Genomic DNA, 19,037 nt, shown 5'->3' with positions numbered 1-19,037 from the left:
TAGAAGGATTAACTTCGTGTTTTAGGTGTTCAGCTCCTGAGCCAGCATCATTTTGTGACTGAAGGATAATAAAGCGAAAACGTCATTTCATATTTTTAATGGTTCATAATAATCATTTGAAGATCATTTTAGTTACAAATGCACAAGTTTAAGGGGACAACCATAAAAAAAACTATTATACACTACTGTATAATTATATAATATATAATTATATACTGCCAGCAGCCATATCACCCTGCAACTCACAACTGGCAACCCACTAAAGCTCAGCAGGTGTGAGCCTGGTCAGTACCTGGATGGGAGACCTCCTGGGAAAAACAAAGGTTGCTGCTGGAAGAGGTGTTAGTGGGGCCAGCAGGGGGCACTCACCCTGTGGTCCATGTGGGTCCTAATGCCCCAGTATAGTGACGGGGACACTATACTGTAAACAAGCGCCATCCTTCAGATGAGATGTAAAATCAAGGTCCTGACTCTCTGTGGTATTTAAAAATCCCAGGGTGTTTCTCGAAAAGAGTAGGGGTGTAACCCTGGCGTCCTGGCTAAATTTCCCATTGGCCCTTACCAATCATGGCCTCATAATAATCCCCATCTATAAACTGGCTTCATTACTCTGCTCTCCTCCCCACTGATAGCTGATGTGTGGTGAGTGTTCTGGCGCACTATGGCTGCTGTTGCATCATCCAGGTGGTGGTGGAGGGGAGTCCCCATTACCTGTGAAGCTTTGAGTGGTGTGTCCAGAAAAGTGCTATATAAGTGTAAGCAATTATTATTATAACTTTTATAAACAAGAAGAAGCATAGCTACAGAAGCCCAAAATTGAACCCAGGGCCCCAGTAAAAAGACGCCTGAAAATAAACTCACTGCATTTATAAGAGTGGCTGTAACACTGCTGTAAACAAAGTATAACTGATTTAGCACAGCAATGATTCTACCATTCCTTTGTAAGTCTTTGCTAGGCTGCACCAATTAGACAATTAAGGATTAATGTAGTAATTTATAGGAAGGTTTAAAAACCTGCAGTGTCATGGAAGAGAAGTGCTCAGGCTGGCTGTTTCTGCACTAGAACATCTCCTCAGGACATCAGGGGATTTGAGTAGCTATTCTATCACATATGTGAGTGAAATAAAAAAATTGCTTTTCATTTGCCAACTTTCAGTACATGTAGTATTTAACACAAAAAGTCCATTCAGACTGTTAAGGTAACAGGTAACAGCTGTTTATAATGGTGGGGGACACTGTGCTGTAATGATCCATGGGCATCATGTAGAGTGTGAGGAATGGGATCCACTCAAGGTACAGTATGGGACTGTAGGCCATCATGTTATAATAGTTTCATGTCCTTGTGTATTGTATCGCTTTCAGGTTCACGTGGGTATGCGCCCTCGCCGCTGCCACCTCAGGTCAGTCCCCCACCACTGGGCCTCTGGCGTCACTCAACAGGGAACCAGCCAGTGAACAAATGGTGGAATACTGGAAAGACTGCATTTATGTTTTAGGTGTCCAACTCCTGAGCCAGCAACACTCCGCGGAGTAAAGATAATATGAAGAGAACCTAATTTAAATACTATTTTTTTCATGTTTCATTCGGATCATAACAAGATCATTTTTATGTTACAAATGCACATGTATTAGGGGGCATACATGAAAAGATCCATTATATATACAGAATAAATGACATGCATAATATTTTTACCATAGCTTATACATAAACACAGTGAATTTACTGCCCTTTTTTGTAGCATAGCTGTCGATATTACTGATATTAGATCATCTATACTCTCTAACATGGCTAAACTTAAAGCTTGCTCTGTCTACATCCTGCAGCTCCTAGATTATCCAGGAAGAACTGTCTGATCCTTCTCCAGGCCTCCTCCTGGGCAAAGGCATGGGACTCAGCCTGGCCTCCCCACAGTACAGGGGCGTTTACCACCTTGTGAAAGGAGGAGTGACAGTGAGGGAAGTATGGTGGCTCTATGAGGTGTCCTGTTCCAGGGAAACTCAGGATCTCTGGCCTCTCTTTGCCATGTGAGATCAGACGCTTTGCAGCTTCACTGGCATACAGACTGGCATTCCAGAGCTGATCATTCTCACCCACAATAAAAAGAAATCGAGCAGTTGCCCTCTCTATGGCCACTAATGCCTGGCATCCTGGATCACAAGGGTCCTCATAGCCCTCAAACAAGTTCCATATCCCAGATGCCTGATCCACCTTGATCTTCTCAGAGGAAAACATCAGTGCTGGCAGGGTTGTGCCTTTGTAATGCAATTGGGACATGAAATTGGCATTACACCCAGACACACTGACCACTGCAGATATACCACTCAGGAAACTAGCCATGGACAGGGCCAGGTCAGCTCCTTTAGAGTTGCCCAGTACACCGATACTGTTCGCTCTCACCTGGAGGAATTAACCAGACAAAATGTCAAGTCAAGACTGGTGGAAGTGGTTGAAAAATAAATGCAAAATACATTACCATGACTTGTGTGCACATCTGCATGCAGATATACAAGTACCTGTGGAAGTGCCTGAAGGTAACGGAGAGCCTCCTCAAAGTATTCCAGATGGAATTCAACCATGTACTGTGGGAGGTCCTCAAACCCGAAGTAAGCCAGTACCATTGTGGCAAACCCGTGATTGGCCAGGAGGCATCCTCGATGCTCTAGAAGTCCTCCAGCTGTTCCTCCCAGATCAATCACCCCTGGAAACGGACCGTCTCCTGAGGAAAACCTGTCCATCAGCTCTGACACTGATACAGTATTCAAACAGGGTTATTACTACTATACTACTACTATAGGGTAAATATAGGGTTATTACTACTATAGCAGTACCACTGCTGTTATATTTTTTACAAAAAGAATATAAGAATAATATTACCATACATTATAATATGTTCTTGTAGATAATTTCATCTCAAGTATCTTAAATCACCTACAGTACACATACACTAAATTAAACTAAGTAATAACACTTGCTTATTTGTTAGATATTAGAAAATTTGAAAAACAAACAAAAAAACAGTATAGGTATTATCAGATTTCTTATGTATGTAGGATTTATAATGATGTGGGAATACACTGGTCACTGCAGATATACAGTACCACTCAGGAAACAAGCCATTAAGTGGTTGAAAAATGACTTCACTTTAAACTTAGAAAACATTTTAATTTGTAAAACCTGATGAATTCAGCAAAACTAGTTTTTTTCTGCAGCCAGAGCCTGAGGTCTGTTCCTACAAATGGGTTGTATTTCTGTCATTGGGTCACTTTTTATGCAGTCTAAGAGCAATTTAAACCAGCATTTTATATGCACCGTACTAGACGTCCCTATTTCAACGGATACGGGTTCTCTGCGCATGTGCCCTCGCCGCTCATATCTCAAGTCGGTCCTGCACCGCTGGTGCTCGAACCCGGGTCTCCGGCGACACACAACAAGGACCTTGTCGGCTGAGCTTAAAGCAGGGTGACCATATTCTGGTTTTCAAAAAAGAGGACGGGGGGAAATCGACACTCGACACAATCCTCCAAAGTAATGAATCTTTATGACGTTTTATAATGAAAAAAAAATCAATTTAAACTCTAGTTATTTTTAAACTTCTTAGTAAACTTTTAAACAGTTGCAGGATTGCCATTTCTCTTCCATAATGGCAAACAAGGAAAAACCAAAAATACAGCCTTATTTTAAAATGAAGACATCATAACTTAGGAGAAGCCCTCATTGGTTGCAAAAATGATCAATTTTAACGAAACATTCTGAGATATACTGAAACGAGTTAAGCATCGTTATTTCTCATGGCCATAAAAACAGCCACACACACACACAAACCCTTTTCAAGCTACGCTGCGTGTAAGTTCAAAACATCTACCGGTAATGTATGGAAGGAACGAAAAAATGTAGGCCTGTGTTTGTTTAGTCTGAGTAACGAGCAAAACAAAATCCCGGACAATTTTTGGAATTTTATAAATCGCGGTCGGACCGATATTTTAGGCCTCAAAAAGAGGACGTCTGGTCACCCAAGTTAATTCACAGGGGGCGTAGTCGTTACACTATTAACTTTTACAAAACTTTAACGCCATTCAAGTCATTTTATTTTTTTATTTTCAGTTTGTATTGTTGTATCCCTTAAGAAACACTCACCGGGGGGCAGAAAGACCGTCCCCCGGATCCGTCCTTCTCTCACCGGTATCCTCTTCACTCCTTCCCCGAGGAAGCTCCGCTCATGAAGGCAGGAGGCCAGCGGAGGGGCGGTGCTCTCCACACTCCCTGCAGCCTGACCGTGGACGGCGATGTGCACTGTGAACGGGGTGGCCATGTCTCTTTTCATTAGTCTCCTCAGGGGCTTGAGGGGCTTGAGGGGCTTCAGGGCCCAGAGGAAGCCCATGGGCTGCACCCCGGTGTAATCACCCCCGAGAGACGCAGACTTGGACAGGTCTATCAGACCCCTCTCGTCCGCCTGGTAGCGGGCGGCCGAGGCAAACACGTCGCCCTTGTCGCCCGTCAGAGTCGCCCGGAGAGCGACAGGCTGGTGAGGAGACAACCCCTCCACTTTCACCGTCACGGGTCTGTCAAACAGGCACTTCGAGTCGGGCTCCACCTTAACTCTGACCGGACTCATGGTCACTCTTGTACCGACGTGCAAAAAACGCTTCCAGGTCCAATGGAAACAGAAAACAACCGACTTTCCTGCCGAGACCCCCGTTCTTAGGTGGCTGAAAAGCAGCAACATCGTTCACTGACTGGACTTTGTACTGATAAAAACATTCCTTTAGCCTGCTAAATTTGACTTACAAATCAATAATGGAAAATTTAAAATACAAATACGGAAAGCACACGAAAACGAAGTGTCGAAGCGGTACATGGAAAAGTTTATTTTTCGGGAAAAGTCAGGAAAGAGTGACTATTTTTTTTAAATTTACAACTGTGTACGTCATAAAATTCTACCATGGCATCTGTCCAAAATATATAAATAGGAGCGGTTTGCCTTATCTGGAAGTCTACACCCCTTCTGCTTAAGGAAATCGTGCTGTTTTGAGAAATGTAATTTATTTGTACAAATCATATTTTTCATAAAATAGGAGAAATCATTTCTGGTAAGTATCAAGCGCTGTGGCTGTATAGGCATTTACTTTTGTTTACCAGATTCTAACAGATTAGAGGAACGGCGTTTTTCGGGATAAATGTGATGCTGTTAACTAAGCAAAATGCTAGATATCTAGTCCAAATCTGTTTGGACTTTTAGCCACATACTGTACAAAGCTTGTGAATGATGGATGATGCACCTGAAAGACTGAAATCATGCAATAAATCCAAACATCCCAGCCAGCAAAATTTGGCAAAGGAAAAACAATCAACTGTGAACGTGATTTTAAACTACTTTTAAGGATTCAGATCAGTCACATGCAGTACATTTTCTATTAAATATAAACAGTCAAGAGGCGGTATTGTGGCACAAAATATTTGTATACGCGATGAACAAGAAACGATATGGTTGAAAATACCTCCCTCTTCTGGTATTCCGTAGTATAGCAGGTAGTAGTGTTGGGCCCATAAAGGACACTTGAAGATGTTGTTACAGCTTTAGGTGAAAGAGAAGGGTCTCTTAAGATTTTAGATAAAGATTGTGACACTTGGCAGAGTGAACACTTCTAGCTTGAAAGCAGAGAGGATGTTTGTTGAAATGTGGGGGTCCCTTGATCAGAAACCACTGTAAAGTTTACCTTGGTATATCGTACCTAGGTAAGGTTTAGGTTAATGAGTGTTATTGAGCAGTACAGAAACACACAACATAAGATCACAACAAGAAACAAGAAGAAGAGGAGAGAGGGGAGAGACAAGTTTGAAAGTTTGGACTTTGAAAACAAAATCAATTTGCAACTGAGATAATTCTCATTTTCAAACATTCCACAATAAAAAGGTAAGTATAACATTTTAAGTAAATCCAAAAAGTAGTTATATTTTCTAAAAGAATTCCTGGCTTCTTTACATTTTTCCATATTTGAAGGTTATATTGTAGGCAATTCTTTACCATACAGTATTTATTGAAAATTACAGGGTGTTATTCTTCAGCTTTGAACTTTTAATCAATGTGGTGCCAAATGCAACAGGTCTAATCCGGCTGTTAAGCAGGTAACAGCAGTTTATAATGGTGGGGGACATCTGCTGAAATGACCCATGGGCATCATGTAGAGTGTGAGGAATGGGGTCCACTCAAGGTACAGTACTGAGACCGGACTCTTGGCTGTCATGTTATAATATTTTGATGCCCGTGTATGTGAACAGGCTTTCCTAATTGTGAGACCTGACCCACTGGTGTGGTGTGGATATTTCTTGAGTGTGATGTGGGATTATAGAAGAAACTATTTAAAAAGTTAGAATGTGGCACTTCATGTAGATCATACTACCATTGAACCAAATATTAAAAACGTATGATCACTGTAGCAAACTCGTGTACTGCATGTGGTATTACAGAAAGAATAGGTATAGGTGAATCAGGAGGTCCAGAATATTCCTGGAGAAGTTTTTGTTGCTCCATTCATGTAGGTTCACATCCTCCCGATGCATTGTGATGTTCACTCCTGGTCCTGCATGGTCTCAGTATCTCCTGGTTTTCCCTGGACCCTGAATCACTGCATTTGAATTGATTGTACTTAATTGTTTTATAATACCACTGTTTCCAAGTGTTTACCCATTATAAATGACTCTAAAACCTGCCTGTTGAACTCCTCCCCACAAGGACCAGAAAAGAACATCATTACTTTTTAAAGGCTCCTCAACAAACAGTGATGTGGCGTATTTCATTATTTCAGGTTTTAATACATTTAATGTATAAAAATAGAGTCATCTATTCAACAGTTTGGTTAAAATGAAATTTTATTTGTCTTACATGTTTACAAAAGCCACAAAGTTCAAGTACATCTGAATTGAAGTTTTTATGTTTAATATTTCAAGATCATATCACATTGTTGATATATTGATACATCCAAACACCAAACAGCAGGACATCATGATCCAATTTAATAGTCACTCATTACTTAAAACCTATGGATCAATTTGGTGTAAGCTATGTAACATGATACAGGAAAAACAATTCACACCACACATAATAACAGTGAGAACATCTGGACTCTTCAATATAGCTGCACCTAAAGCTTGCTCTGTCTACATCCTGCTGCTCCTAGATTATCCAGGAAGAACTGCCTGATCCTTCTCCAGGCCTCCTCCTGGGCAAAGGCATGGGACTCAGCCTGGCCTCCCCACAGTACAGGGGCGTTTACCACCTTGTGGAAGGAGGAGTGACAGTGAGGGAAGTATGGTGGCTCTATGAGGTGTCCTGTTCCAGGGAAAATCAGGACCTCTGGCCTCTCTTTGCCATGTGAGATCAGACGCTTTGCAGCTTCACTGGCATACAGACTGGCATTCCAGACCTTGTCATCTTCACCTGCCACAAAAAGGAACCGGGCACTGGCCCTCTCTATGGGCACTACTGCCTGGCATCCTGGATCACGAGGGTCATCGTAGGCCTCAGAGAAATTAAGTAAGCCAGATGCCTGATCCACCTTGATCTTCTCTGGGTAACACTTTAGCGCTGGCAGGGTGGTGCCTTTGTAATGCAGTTGGCACTGGAAATTAGCATAACACCCAGACACATTGACCACTGCAGATATACCACTGAGGAAACTAGCCATGGACAGGGCCAGGTCAGCTCCTTTAGAGATGCCCAGTACACCAATACTGTTCTCCCTCACCTGGAGGAATTAAAAAGATAAAAAGGTGTCATGTCAGGGGGCACTGAAGTATTCTGAACCAAATGAAAACCCCTCCAATAAGTGAAAATATAATACTTTGGCTTGTGTGCACATCTGCATGCAGATATACCTGTGGAAGTGCCTGAAAGAAGTGGAGAGCCTCCTCAAAGTATTCCAGATGGAATTCCTCCAAGTTCTGTGGGAGGTCCTCAAACCCGAAGTAAGCCAGTACCATTGTGGCAAACCCGTGATTGGCCAGGAGGCATCCTCGATGCTCTAGAAGTCCTCCAGCTGTTCCTCCCAGATCAATCACCCCTGGAAACGGACCGTCTCCTGAGGAAAACCTGTCCATCAGCTCTGACATTATTACAGTATACAAATAGCCACCCAGATGTGCAAAGTTAACACACCTGTTTATATAACTATTGTAACATTTTTGTCTAAAATAATAATAATAATAGTACTAATTCTAATAAATCATACTACTTGCATTTATATATTATATAGACATTTTCATCCAAAGTATAATAAACTAATCTTAGTAATAACTCTTGTTTGTTCCTTAAAATATTTAAACATTTGATAAACAAGTCTTAGGCGTTCTAAAATGATGTAGGTAAATCTTTAGATTATACAGAGTCTATAAAACTTTAAGTATTTGGGTATATGGATGAGCCATCGTAGCCTAATTAAACAATAGGATATGTTTTAATCTGGCTAATCTGATGAATTTAACAAAACTAATTTTTCAGTATCCTGAGCCTAAGGATTTGTTACTACGAGCAGTAAGTTTTTCAGTCAGTGGGTTTCCCTTTTTATGCCATCCTAGAACAATTTTTATATTGGAATTAATAAACTGCTGAGACCCTCTATTGCAGACGCCTTTAAAAACTCTTTACCATTTCCAGGTTATTTTCACTAATTCCCACTTTGTGTTTTACCTCTAAACACTCACCGCGGGGCAGAAAGACCGTCCCCCGGATCCGTCCTTCTCTCACCGGTATCCTCTTCACTCCTTCCCCGAGGAAGCTCCGCTCATGAAGGCAGGAGGCCAGCGGAGGGGCGGTGCTCTCCACACTCCCTGCAGCCTGACCGTGGACGGCGATGTGCACTGTGAACGGGGTGGTCACGTCTCTTTTCATTAGTCTCCTCAGGGGCTTGAGGGGCTTCAGGGCCCAGAGGAAGCCCATGGGCTGCACCCCGGTGTAATCACCCCCGAGAGACGCAGACTTGGACAGGTCTATCAGACCCCTCTCGTCCGCCTGGTAGCGGGCGGCCGAGGCAAACACGTCGCCCTTGTCGCCCGTCAGAGTCGCCCGGAGAGCGACAGGCTGGTGAGGAGACAACCCCTCCACTTTCACCGTCACGGGTCTGTCAAACAGGCACTTCGAGTCGGGCTCCACCTTAACTCTGACCGGACTCATGGTCACTCTTGTACCGATGTGCAAAAAACGCTTCCAGGTCCAATGGAAACAGTGTCCTGGAAACATTTGCGGTTAGAGTAAAGGAGCCACAGAAAGTATTCTTGATTACTTAGTAAGGTCTTTATTCATATTGCAATATGGGAAAAAGCCATCGACCGTCTGTGCAGAGAAGTGAAAGCTGATTCAAAAGCAAGCAGGAAGAGCCCTTGTTTTATATCTTTTTTAAGATGATGCAACACTTCAAGGACAGGCAAAGCAGTAATTTTCCATTCCTTATAGGTTTTTGCTTTAAGCAAAGAAGAGCAGTTATTCAAATAGTTTCTCATACTCCCTTCTTCAAGCAACAGAGATAAACTTTGTTAAAACATCCCGTGCCCTTGACGAGTTGGGTGCTATCACACTTTGTTCTAAGTATCCAGCTGCTTCTGCAGCACAGCTCTGTCCGTAAACAACATTTTTAGGATAAAACACTTTTTCTCAGTAACTTTCCATTACAACAGAAAACAGCCGACTTTCCTGCCGAGACTCCTGTTCTTAGGTGGCTGAAAAGCAGCAACATCGTTCACTGACTTTGAACTTGGTACTGATGAAAACATTGCTTTAGCCTGCTCAATTTGACTTACAAATCAATAAAAGAAAATTTAAAATACAAATACGGAAACCACACGAAAACAAAGTGTCGAAGCGGTACATGGAAAAGTTTATTTTTCGGGAAAAGTCAGTAAAGAGTTTGGCTGTATTTTTTTAAGTTACAACTGTGTACGTCATAAAATTCTAGCATGGCATTTGTCCAAAGAAATAAATAGGAGCAGTTTGCCTTATCTGGAAGTCTACACCCCTTCTGCTTAAGGAAATCGTGTTGTTTTGAGAAATGTAATTTATTTGTACAAATCATATTTTTCATAAAATAGGAGAAATCATTTCTGGTAAGTATCAAGCGCTGTGGCTGTATAGGCATTTACTTTTGTTTACCAGATTCTAACAGATTAGAGGAACAGCATTTTTCAGGATAAATGTGACACTGTTAACTAAGCAAAATGCTAGATATCTAGTCCAAATCTGTTTGGACTTTTAGCCACATACTGTACAAAGCTTGTGAATGATGGATGATGCAATTCATTTATTTTTGTTTTACAGTGTACAGATTCTAACAGATTAAGAGGGACAGTGCGTTTCAGGTTAAATGGAACACTGTGTTAATTACAAACTATTCCAGATATCTTGTAAGACTTTGACAATAACCACACATAAAACTTGTGAACCAATGTGAATATACCTGAAAGACTGAATTAGTGTACAACATCTGAACAACACCTGAACTAGCAACATTTTGCAGAGGAAAAACAATCAACTGAGGACACAATTTTAATGATTCAGTTTAATCACATGAAGGTCATTTCATGTTAAATATGAACAACTTTGAGAGGCTATTGTTTTTAGTTCATGGCTTATATAGAAACAATAAAAATATACATATGTATAAAAACTCATTTAAAACTGGTAAGCAGGCGTGTAGTGGACAGTATTGTTTGGTACACTCATATACTCATATACTGTTGGTCAAGGACGCTTGGACAGATTCTCACTCCATTTACAAGACTTGTGGGCTGTAGCACTAATGTGTACAAAGTTTACATGGGGACATGGTATTAAATAATTTAATTCAGTTACTCTTTTAAGGGTTGTAATACTGCCATAGCCCTTCTTAGGAGTTGGGCTGATTCTTTGACTAGACACTGACGAGTCTGAGACAAAGTTCTCTTTTTTAAATCTCGTATCTGCAATGTTACTTTCTTTAAACAGAGCCACATCATGTTCTTCTCCGTCGCTGAAATCTCCCTCCTACAATACTCTCTTTTCACTGAGAAGCAAGCCCACATGAGCCTGTAAACATTCCAATACCATTAAACGATCAATGACAAGCGCGAACTATTTACACACGGGTGAGCTTAATACACTCAACCGGGTCTTCGTGGCGACCTCTAGTGTTTGCCCCGTTGTAACTACATCCAGACAAGGAACAGCCGAGAAAATTCAATTTTATGCACGTTAGCTTTCCTCCTGTTTTCACATTAGGTTATATCTAGCATAATTATCACGTAATCGTCTATATACAGTATATATCTATCGTGTCTTTTCAAATAAAGCACTTGCTTGTTTAGTAAAGTAATAGCACATTCATGTTCAGGGAGTCAATTAAATATGTTAATATAAATATATATAAACTGTTAAGCATATCCGAGTTACTGCCACTTTTTATTTTCACAATTTTTTTTGTTTTATCGCTAAAGTAAACACACACCGGCAGGTTAAAAGACTATCGCCGGAATTGGTGCTTCTCTCATGGGTATGCTCCACACAATTTCCCTGCTGGGTTTTTATTATCGTTTACTTTACGATGGAAGCAGAAGACCGCTCTACCTTTCAGCTATCCCGTTGTTGACATTTTTGAAGTATTTATTCTTTATTTCCACCATTACACTTGTCTGAATCGATTGTTTCTGTTAATAACAAATCTGTGCATCACCGTGAGAGTTAGAGCTGGTCACTAACACTAACACAGGCTGCGTTGAAAAGCTTCCTGGGTTTCAGGCCGCGCCTGTAATCCCCCAGTTTGATGGTGCTCGTAGCATACGCGGCTTCTCCAGAAACTGTCAACTAATGTCCCCTAATGCCTGGTAGCGGGCGGCCGAGGCAAACACGTCGCCCTTGTCGCCCGTCAGAGTCGCCCGGAGAGCGACAGGCTGGTGAGGAGACAACCCCTCCACTTTCACCGTCACGGGTCTGTCAAACAGGCACTTCGAGTCGGGCTCCACCTTAACTCTGACCGGACTCATGGTCGCTCTTGTACCGACGTGCAAAAAACGCTTCCAGGTCCAATGGAAACAGAAAACAGCCGACTTTCCTGCCGAGAACCCCGAACAAAGCAACATCGTCGCTTATTTACTTTAAACTTTTTTGTAGGTTGTAAATACGCAGAACAGTTGTTTTAAAGGCGAAGTCGAACTCCTATTGCATTTATTTGTACTTTACTAGTGTAGCGCCCTCGCCCGGTGGTGTGGTGGAAGCGCACCTAGGCACTCAGGGTACCGCGAAGCAGGCTGGTAGATGTAGCCGGGGGGGGGGGGGAGTCTGAGGGTTAGCACGATGACCAGCAGCTGACCCTGCTTATGTTAATAGTGTTATAGTAGTTTAAGTGTCCTGTGTAGCTTTGTTAGTGTATAGTCTTCTGTTAACGAATTACAACCCTAAGCTGTGTAGTGTTCCGTCGGTTCCCTTATGTGTGTGTAAAAGCTGTGTGGGGTTGAATGGGAGAATAAAGCTTATCTCTCTCGTCTTGTCTCCACTTGTCCTTTATTCTGCGCGAACTCGAAAACGCTACACTATTAACAAATGTTTTTCACTACTGTATATTCCAGGATTGGACAGACCGCACAGAAAAACAACACTTTAATATGAACTTGTTTTGTCTTTCATCGCAAATACATGTTGTGAACAGTGGGTGTACTAGAAGGATTAAATTCGTGTTTTAGGTGTTCAACTCCTGAGCCAGCATCATTTTGTGACTGAAGGATAATAAAGCGAAAACGTCATTTCATATTTTTAATGGTTCATAATAATCATTTGAAGATCATTTTAGTTACAAATGCACAAGTTTAAGGGGACAACCATAAAAAAACTATTATACACTACTGTATAATTATATAATATATAATTATATACTGCCAGCAGCCATATCACCCTGCAACTCACAACTGGCAACCCACTGAAGCTCAGCAGGTAGGAGCCTGGTCAGTACCTGGATGGGAGACCTCCTGGGAAAAACAAAGGTTGCTGCTGGAAGAGGTGTTAGTGGGGCCAGCAGGGGGCACTCACCCTGTGGTCCATGTGGGTCCTAATGCCCCAGTATAGTGACGGGGACTATACTGTAAACAAGCGCTGTCCTTCAGATGAGATGTAAAATCGAGGTCCTGACTCTCTGTGGTCATTAAAAATCCCAGGGCGTTTCTTGAAAAGAGTAGGGGTGTAACCCTGGCGTCCTGGCTAAATTTCCCATTGGCCCTTACCAATCATGGCCTCATAATAATCCCCATCTATAAACTGGCTTCATTACTCTGCTCTCCTCCCCACTGATAGCTGATGTGTGGTGAGTGTTCTGGCGCACTATGGCTGCCATCGCATCATCCAGGTGGGGGTGGAGGGGAGTCCCCATTACCTGTGAAGCTTTGAGTGGTGTGTCCAGAAAAGCGCTATATAAGTGTAAGCAATTATTATAACTTTTATAAAAAAGAAGAAGAATATTTTACCACAGTGTATACATAAACACGATGAATAATTTACAAACATGGCAGAAAATACTGCCCTCTTCTGGTTTTCTGTAGCATAGCTACAGAAGCCCAAAATTGAACCCAGGGCCCCAGTAAAAAGACGCCTGAAAATAAACTCACTGCATTTATAAGAGTGGTTGTAACACTGCTGTGAACAAAGTATAACTGATTTAGCACAGCAATGATTCTACCATTCCTTTGTAAGTCTTTGCTAGGCTGCACCAATTAGACAATTAAGGATTAATGTAGTAATTTATAGGAAGGTTTAAAAACCTGCAGTGTCATGGAAGAGAAGTGCTCAGGCTGGCTGTTTCTGCGCTAGAACATCTCCTTAGGACATCAGGGGATTTGAGTAGCTATTCTATCACATATGTGTGTGAAATAAAAAAAATGCTTTTCATTTGCCAACTTTCAGTACATGTAGTATTAAACACAAAAAGTCCATTCAGACTGTTAAGGTAACAGGTAACAGCTGTTTATAATGGTGGGGGACACTGTGCTGTAATGATCTATGGGCATCATGTAGAGTGTGAGGAATGGGGTCCACTCAAGGTACAGTATGGGACTGTGGGCCATCATGTTATAATAGTTTCATGTCCTTGTGTATTGTATCGCTTTCAGGTTCACGTGGGTATGCGCCCTCGCCGCTGCCACCTCAGGTCAGTCCCCCACCACTGAGCCTCTGGCGTCACTCAACAGGGAACCAGCCAGTGAACAAATGGTGGTATACTGGAAAGACTGCATTTATGTTTTAGGTGTCCAACTCCTGAGCCAGCAACACTCCGCGGAGTAAAGATAATATGAAGAGAACCTAATTTAAATACTATTTTTTTCCATGTTTCATTCGGATCATAACAAGATCATTTTTATGCTACAAATGCACATGTATGAGGGGGCATACATGAAAAGATCCATTATATATACAGAATAAATGACATGCATAATATTTTTACCATAGCTTATACATAAACACAGTGAATTTACTGCCCTTTTTTGTAGCATAGCTGTCGATATTACTGATATTAGATCATCTATACTCTCTAACATGGCTAAACTTAAAGCTTGCTCTGTCTACCTCCTGCAGCTCCTAGATTATCCAGGAAGAACTGCCTGATCCTTCTCCAGGCCTCCTCCTGGGCAAAGGCATGGGACTCAGCCTGGCCTCCCCACAGTACAGGGGCGTTTACCACCTTGTGGAAGGAGGAGTGACAGTGAGGTAAGTATGGTGGCTCTATAAGGTGTCCTGTTCCAGGGAAAATCAGGACCTCTGGCCTCTCTTTGCCATGTGAGATCAGACGCTTTGCAGCTTCACTGGCAAACAGACTGGCATTCCAGACCTTGTCATCTTCACCTGCCACAAAAAGGAACCGGGCACTGGCCCTCTCTATGGGCACTACTGCCTGGCATCCTGGATCACGAGGGTCATCGTAGGCCTCAGAGAAATTAAGTAAGCCAGATGCCTGATCCACCTTGATCTTCTCTGGGTAACACTTTAGCGCTGGCAGGGTTGTGCCTTTGTAATGCAGTTGCCACTGGAAATTAGCATAACACCCAGACACATTGACCACTGCAGATATACCACTCAGGAAACTAGCCATAGACAGGGCCAGGTCAGCTCCTTTAGAGAGGCCCAGTACACCAACGCTGTTCTTCCTCACCTGGAGGAATTAAAAGGATAAAAAGGTGTCATGTCAGGGGGCACTGAAGTATTCTGAACCAAATGAAAACCCCTCCAATAAGTGAAAATATAATACTTTGGCTTGTGTGCACATCTGTATGCAGATATACCTGTGGAATTGCCTGAAAGAAGTGGAGAGCCTCCTCAAAGTATTCCAGATGGAATTCCTCCAAGTTCTGTGGGAGGTCCTCAAACCCGAAGTAAGCCAGTACCATTGTGGCAAACCCGTGATTGGCCAGGAGGCATCCTCGATGCTCTAGAAGTCCTCCAGCTGTTCCTCCCAGATCAATCACCCCTGGAAACGGACCGTCTCCTGAGGAAAACCTGTCCATCAGCTCTGACATTGTTACAGTATACAAATAGCCACCCAGATGTGCAAAGTTAACACACCTGTTTATATAACTATTGTAACATTTTTGTCTAAAATAATAATAATAATAATAATAATAATAGTACTAATTATAATAAATCATACTACTTGCATTTATATATTATATAGACATTTTCATCCAAAGTATAATAAACTAATGTTAGTAATAACTCTTGTTTGTTCCTTAAAATATTTAAACATTTGATAAACAAGTCTTAGGCGTTCTAAAATGATGTAGGTAAATCTTTAGATTATACAGAGTCTATAAAACTTTAAGTATTTGGGTATATGGATGAGCCATCGTAGCCTAATTAAACAATAGGATATGTTTTAATCTGGCTAATCTGATGAATTTAACAAAACTAATTTTTCAGTATCCTGAGCCTAAGGATTTGTTACTACGAGCAGTAAGTTTTTCAAGTCAGTGGGTTTCCCTTTTTATGCCATCCTAGAACAATTTATATACAGGAATTTATAAACTGCTGAGACCCTCTATTGCAGACGTCTTTAAAAACTCTTTACCATTTCCAGGTTATTTTCACTAATTCCCACTTTGTGTTTTAACTCTAAACACTCACCGCGGGGCAGAAAGACCGTCCCCCGGATCCGTCCTTCTCTCACCGGTATCCTCTTCACTCCTTCCCCGAGGAAGCTCCGCTCATGAAGGCAGGAGGCCAGCGGAGGGGCGGTGCTCTCCACACTCCCTGCAGCCTGACCGTGGACGGCGATGTGCACTGTGAACGGGGTGGCCATGTCTCTTTTCATTAGTCTCCTCAGGGGCTTGAGGGGCTTCAGGGCCCAGAGGAAGCCCATGGGCTGCACCCCGGTGTAATCACCCCCGAGAGACGCAGACTTGGACAGGTCTATCAGACCCCTCTCGTCCGCCTGGTAGAGGGCGGCCGAGGCAAACACGTCGCCCTTGTCGCCCGTCAGAGTCGCCAGGAGAGTGACAGGCTGGTGAGGAGACAACCCCTTCACTTTCACCGTCACGGGTCTGTCAAACAGGCACTTCGAGTCGGGCTCCACCTTAACTCTGACCGGACTCATGGTCGCTCTTGTACCGATGTGCAAAAAACGCTTCCAGGTCCAATGGAAACAGTGTCATGGAAACATTTGCGGTTAGAATAAAGGAGCCACAGAAAGTATTCTCGATTACTTAGTAAGGTCTTTATTCATATTGCAATATGGGAAAAAGCCATCGACCGTCTGTGCAGAGAAGTGAAAGCTGATTCAAAAGCAAGCAGGAAGAGCCCTTGTTTTATATCTTTTTTAAGATGATGCAACACTTCAAGGACAGGCAAAGCAGTAATTTTCCATTCCTTATAGGTTTTTGCTTTAAGCAAAGAAGAGCAGTTATTCAAATAGTTTCTCATACTCCCTTCTTCAAGCAGCAGAAGGGGATGAGTGGAAGACAGGTGCTATCCCACTTTGTTCTAAGTATCCAGCTGCTTCTGCAGCACAGCTCTGTCTGTAAACAACATTTTTAGGATAAAACACTTTTTCTCAGTAACTTTCCATTACAACAGAAAATAGCCGACTTTCCTGCCGAGACTCCTGTTCTTAAGTGGCTGAAAAGCAGCAACATCGTTCACTGACTTTGAACTTGGTACTGATGAAAACATTGCTTTAGCCTACTCAATTTGACTTACAAATCAATAAACCTACCAAAACCTGACTGGAGCTAAGTATTTAAACCTTGCTAGCTTGCTATTCTGTGTTTTTAGGGATCTTGGGTTTTTAGGGTAAAAGATAGCTCAGTTAGAAACATCTTTCCTGCTTGTGGGTGCATTTCTAGAATATGGAGATAGTGTCACGTACAGTTCTTTCCGGGCCCTATGCGGACGACATGATCCAGAATAGTGAAGACACAAGGGGAAAAATGGTCATGCAGGAAATGGGTCTGGAGACGGGGGGCATGTCCATGCAGTGCAGGTGTCCAGGGGAAGTGAATCCAGGCGAACAATCCATGTAGGAAATCCAAACGGGAAATCAGAAACAAGGGCTGAAGTCCATAGCCAAACGATCCATCCGGAGGGGGGGGGAACAGGAACCGGGTCGGAACCGCCGAGGGGAACCAGGAACTAGGAACAGAAAGTTAAAAGCATAACGGAGCCAGACGCAGCAAGACCCCAGGCTCTCATGATGTGGAAATCAATGAGGAACCAGGAGTAAGGTCCGCGTCTGGCTTTTAAGGGGGAGCGGGATTAGGGACCAGGTGCAGACAATGGGGCAGAACAAGGAAGTGTTACGATCCCTGCCTCTCGGCAACGAAAGAGGCAGAAGAAGGCGTAGCCTTAGTTCATCAGTCCACCTATCACGGTATGTGTTCACCACCACACCTCCGTCTCATCTGGTATTTAAGCATTAGTCTTTCCCTACCTCTTCGCTCAGTATTGGTTTCCCTTTCGAGCTTCTTAGTTGCGCTACGCCTTCAACCTCCTCGTACTGGTTCTGGTTCCGACTTTGGTTTTTCCCCTTTTACTACGTCTATTGGATTACGGCTCGGCTTCGGTTGCTTTCTTCTAGTTTGGTTCTCTGGCTTCCCTTGGATTCTCGGCTCTCCCCTTCGTCTACGGTTTTGGATTACGGTTTGGCTTTGGCTAGTCCCTCTCGGTTTGGATCACTGGCTTCCCTTGGACTCTCGGCTCTCTCCTTCGGCTACGGTATTAGGATCACGACTCGTCTCTGTCGGCTCCCGCAAGTGGGTTCACTACTTGGTTTCGGTTTCACTGACTGAATCCGTAACAGAATACTGAGTCTCTTAACATGGACCCAGCGGAGCAAGAGGAGATTCGCTCGGTTTTGGATCAGCACTGGCAAGCCTTACTCCAGTTACAGGCTTCCGTACAACAGATTTCTGCGCACCTGTCGGCAATGCCGCCTACTGGTAATAGTGTAAGTAACGCTGGAGCTGCCACTTCGGCTCCGCCTCCGCCAGCTTCTACACCTCCTCCTCGACCTCTTCCACTCACACCCCCTGACAGGTTTGACAGCAACCCTACAAAATGCCGGGGCTTCTTGGCACAGTGTGCGCAGTTTTCAGGCTCCATCCGGTAGCTTTTTTTTCTCCTCAAGACAAGATTGCCTTCGTAGTTTCTCTGTTAACTGGCCGTGCTCTGGAATGGGCTACTGCCTTACTCGATCGCGGGGCTCCTGAGGTACAGGACTATGATCTCTTTCTAGAGAAATTCAAGGGCGTTTTTTGTTGTTTCGCAGCTGGTCAAGACTCCGCCTACCGCCTCTCATCTATCCGTCAGGGCTGCAGGTCTGCACAGGATTATGCCATAGACTTTCAAGTGGCAGCAGCAGAGACTCCCTGGGATAATGAGGTCCAAATTTTTTTTTCCTGCAAGGATTATGTGAAGAAATAAAGGATCACCTGGTAACTATGCCACAGTCGGGCAGAACCTTGGAGGAAGTGATTTCCCAGGTGTTAGAGTTAGAGTTTAGATTTCGTCAGAGGAATAGAGAAAGGTCTCAGACACAGATACAAG

The 19,037-nt window shown here is 43.0% G+C and overlaps 3 protein-coding genes across 3 annotated transcripts; all 3 read right to left on the bottom strand.

Moving 5' to 3' along the window:
• Positions 1 to 82: 82 nt before the first annotated feature.
• LOC148828016 (acyl-coenzyme A thioesterase 1-like) lies at positions 83 to 4,941 on the bottom strand. Its single transcript, XM_088924428.1, has 3 exons — positions 4,136 to 4,941; positions 2,515 to 2,717; positions 83 to 2,398 (listed from the first exon to the last, which is right to left on the bottom strand). The coding sequence occupies exons 1-3, from the start codon at positions 4,722 to 4,724 to the stop codon at positions 1,796 to 1,798; spliced, it is 1,395 nt and encodes a 464-aa protein (XP_088780554.1). The 5' UTR covers positions 4,725 to 4,941; the 3' UTR covers positions 83 to 1,795.
• A 1,909-nt stretch (positions 4,942 to 6,850) lies between these two features.
• On the bottom strand, positions 6,851 to 9,354 carry LOC148828015 (acyl-coenzyme A thioesterase 1-like). Its single transcript, XM_088925356.1, has 3 exons — positions 8,699 to 9,354; positions 7,874 to 8,076; positions 6,851 to 7,743 (listed from the first exon to the last, which is right to left on the bottom strand). Exons 1-3 carry the CDS (start codon positions 9,231 to 9,233, stop codon positions 7,141 to 7,143), a joined length of 1,341 nt encoding a protein of 446 aa, XP_088781482.1. The 5' UTR covers positions 9,234 to 9,354; the 3' UTR covers positions 6,851 to 7,140.
• Positions 9,355 to 12,758: 3,404 nt separating this feature from the next.
• Positions 12,759 to 16,775, bottom strand: LOC148828014 (acyl-coenzyme A thioesterase 2, mitochondrial-like). The gene is made up of 3 exons (XM_088925952.1): positions 16,122 to 16,775; positions 15,284 to 15,486; positions 12,759 to 15,153 (listed from the first exon to the last, which is right to left on the bottom strand). The coding sequence occupies exons 1-3, from the start codon at positions 16,588 to 16,590 to the stop codon at positions 14,551 to 14,553; spliced, it is 1,275 nt and encodes a 424-aa protein (XP_088782078.1). The 5' UTR covers positions 16,591 to 16,775; the 3' UTR covers positions 12,759 to 14,550.
• Positions 16,776 to 19,037: the final 2,262 nt, after the last annotated feature.

This window comes from Atractosteus spatula, chromosome 9, assembly GCF_055471065.1.
Source record: "Atractosteus spatula isolate fAtrSpa1 chromosome 9, fAtrSpa1.hap1, whole genome shotgun sequence".
Classification (NCBI taxonomy): Eukaryota; Metazoa; Chordata; class Actinopteri; order Semionotiformes; family Lepisosteidae; genus Atractosteus; species Atractosteus spatula.
This window is presented reverse-complemented; position numbering and strand designations above follow the sequence as displayed.

What these genes read in the sequence shown, in the direction of transcription:
- LOC148828014 (XM_088925952.1), bottom strand. Translation starts at nt 16,590, where the DNA reads ATGAGTCCGGTCAGAGTTAAGGTGGAGCCCGACTCGAAGTGCCTGTTT. An exon ending in GACGGTCTTTCTGCCCCGCG is followed by an intron (nt 15,487 to 16,121) that starts GTGAGTGTTTAG and finishes GGTTTTCCTCAG; the next exon opens with GAGACGGTCCGTTTCCAGGG. An exon ending in TCTTTCAGGCAATTCCACAG is followed by an intron (nt 15,154 to 15,283) that starts GTATATCTGCAT and finishes TAATTCCTCCAG; the next exon opens with GTGAGGAAGAACAGCGTTGG.
- LOC148828015 (XM_088925356.1), bottom strand. Translation starts at nt 9,233, where the DNA reads ATGTTTCCAGGACACTGTTTCCATTGGACCTGGAAGCGTTTTTTGCAC. An exon ending in GACGGTCTTTCTGCCCCGCG is followed by an intron (nt 8,077 to 8,698) that starts GTGAGTGTTTAG and finishes GGTTTTCCTCAG; the next exon opens with GAGACGGTCCGTTTCCAGGG. An exon ending in TCTTTCAGGCACTTCCACAG is followed by an intron (nt 7,744 to 7,873) that starts GTATATCTGCAT and finishes TAATTCCTCCAG; the next exon opens with GTGAGGGAGAACAGTATTGG.
- LOC148828016 (XM_088924428.1), bottom strand. Translation starts at nt 4,724, where the DNA reads ATGTTGCTGCTTTTCAGCCACCTAAGAACGGGGGTCTCGGCAGGAAAG. An exon ending in GACGGTCTTTCTGCCCCCCG is followed by an intron (nt 2,718 to 4,135) that starts GTGAGTGTTTCT and finishes GGTTTTCCTCAG; the next exon opens with GAGACGGTCCGTTTCCAGGG. An exon ending in ACCTTCAGGCACTTCCACAG is followed by an intron (nt 2,399 to 2,514) that starts GTACTTGTATAT and finishes TAATTCCTCCAG; the next exon opens with GTGAGAGCGAACAGTATCGG.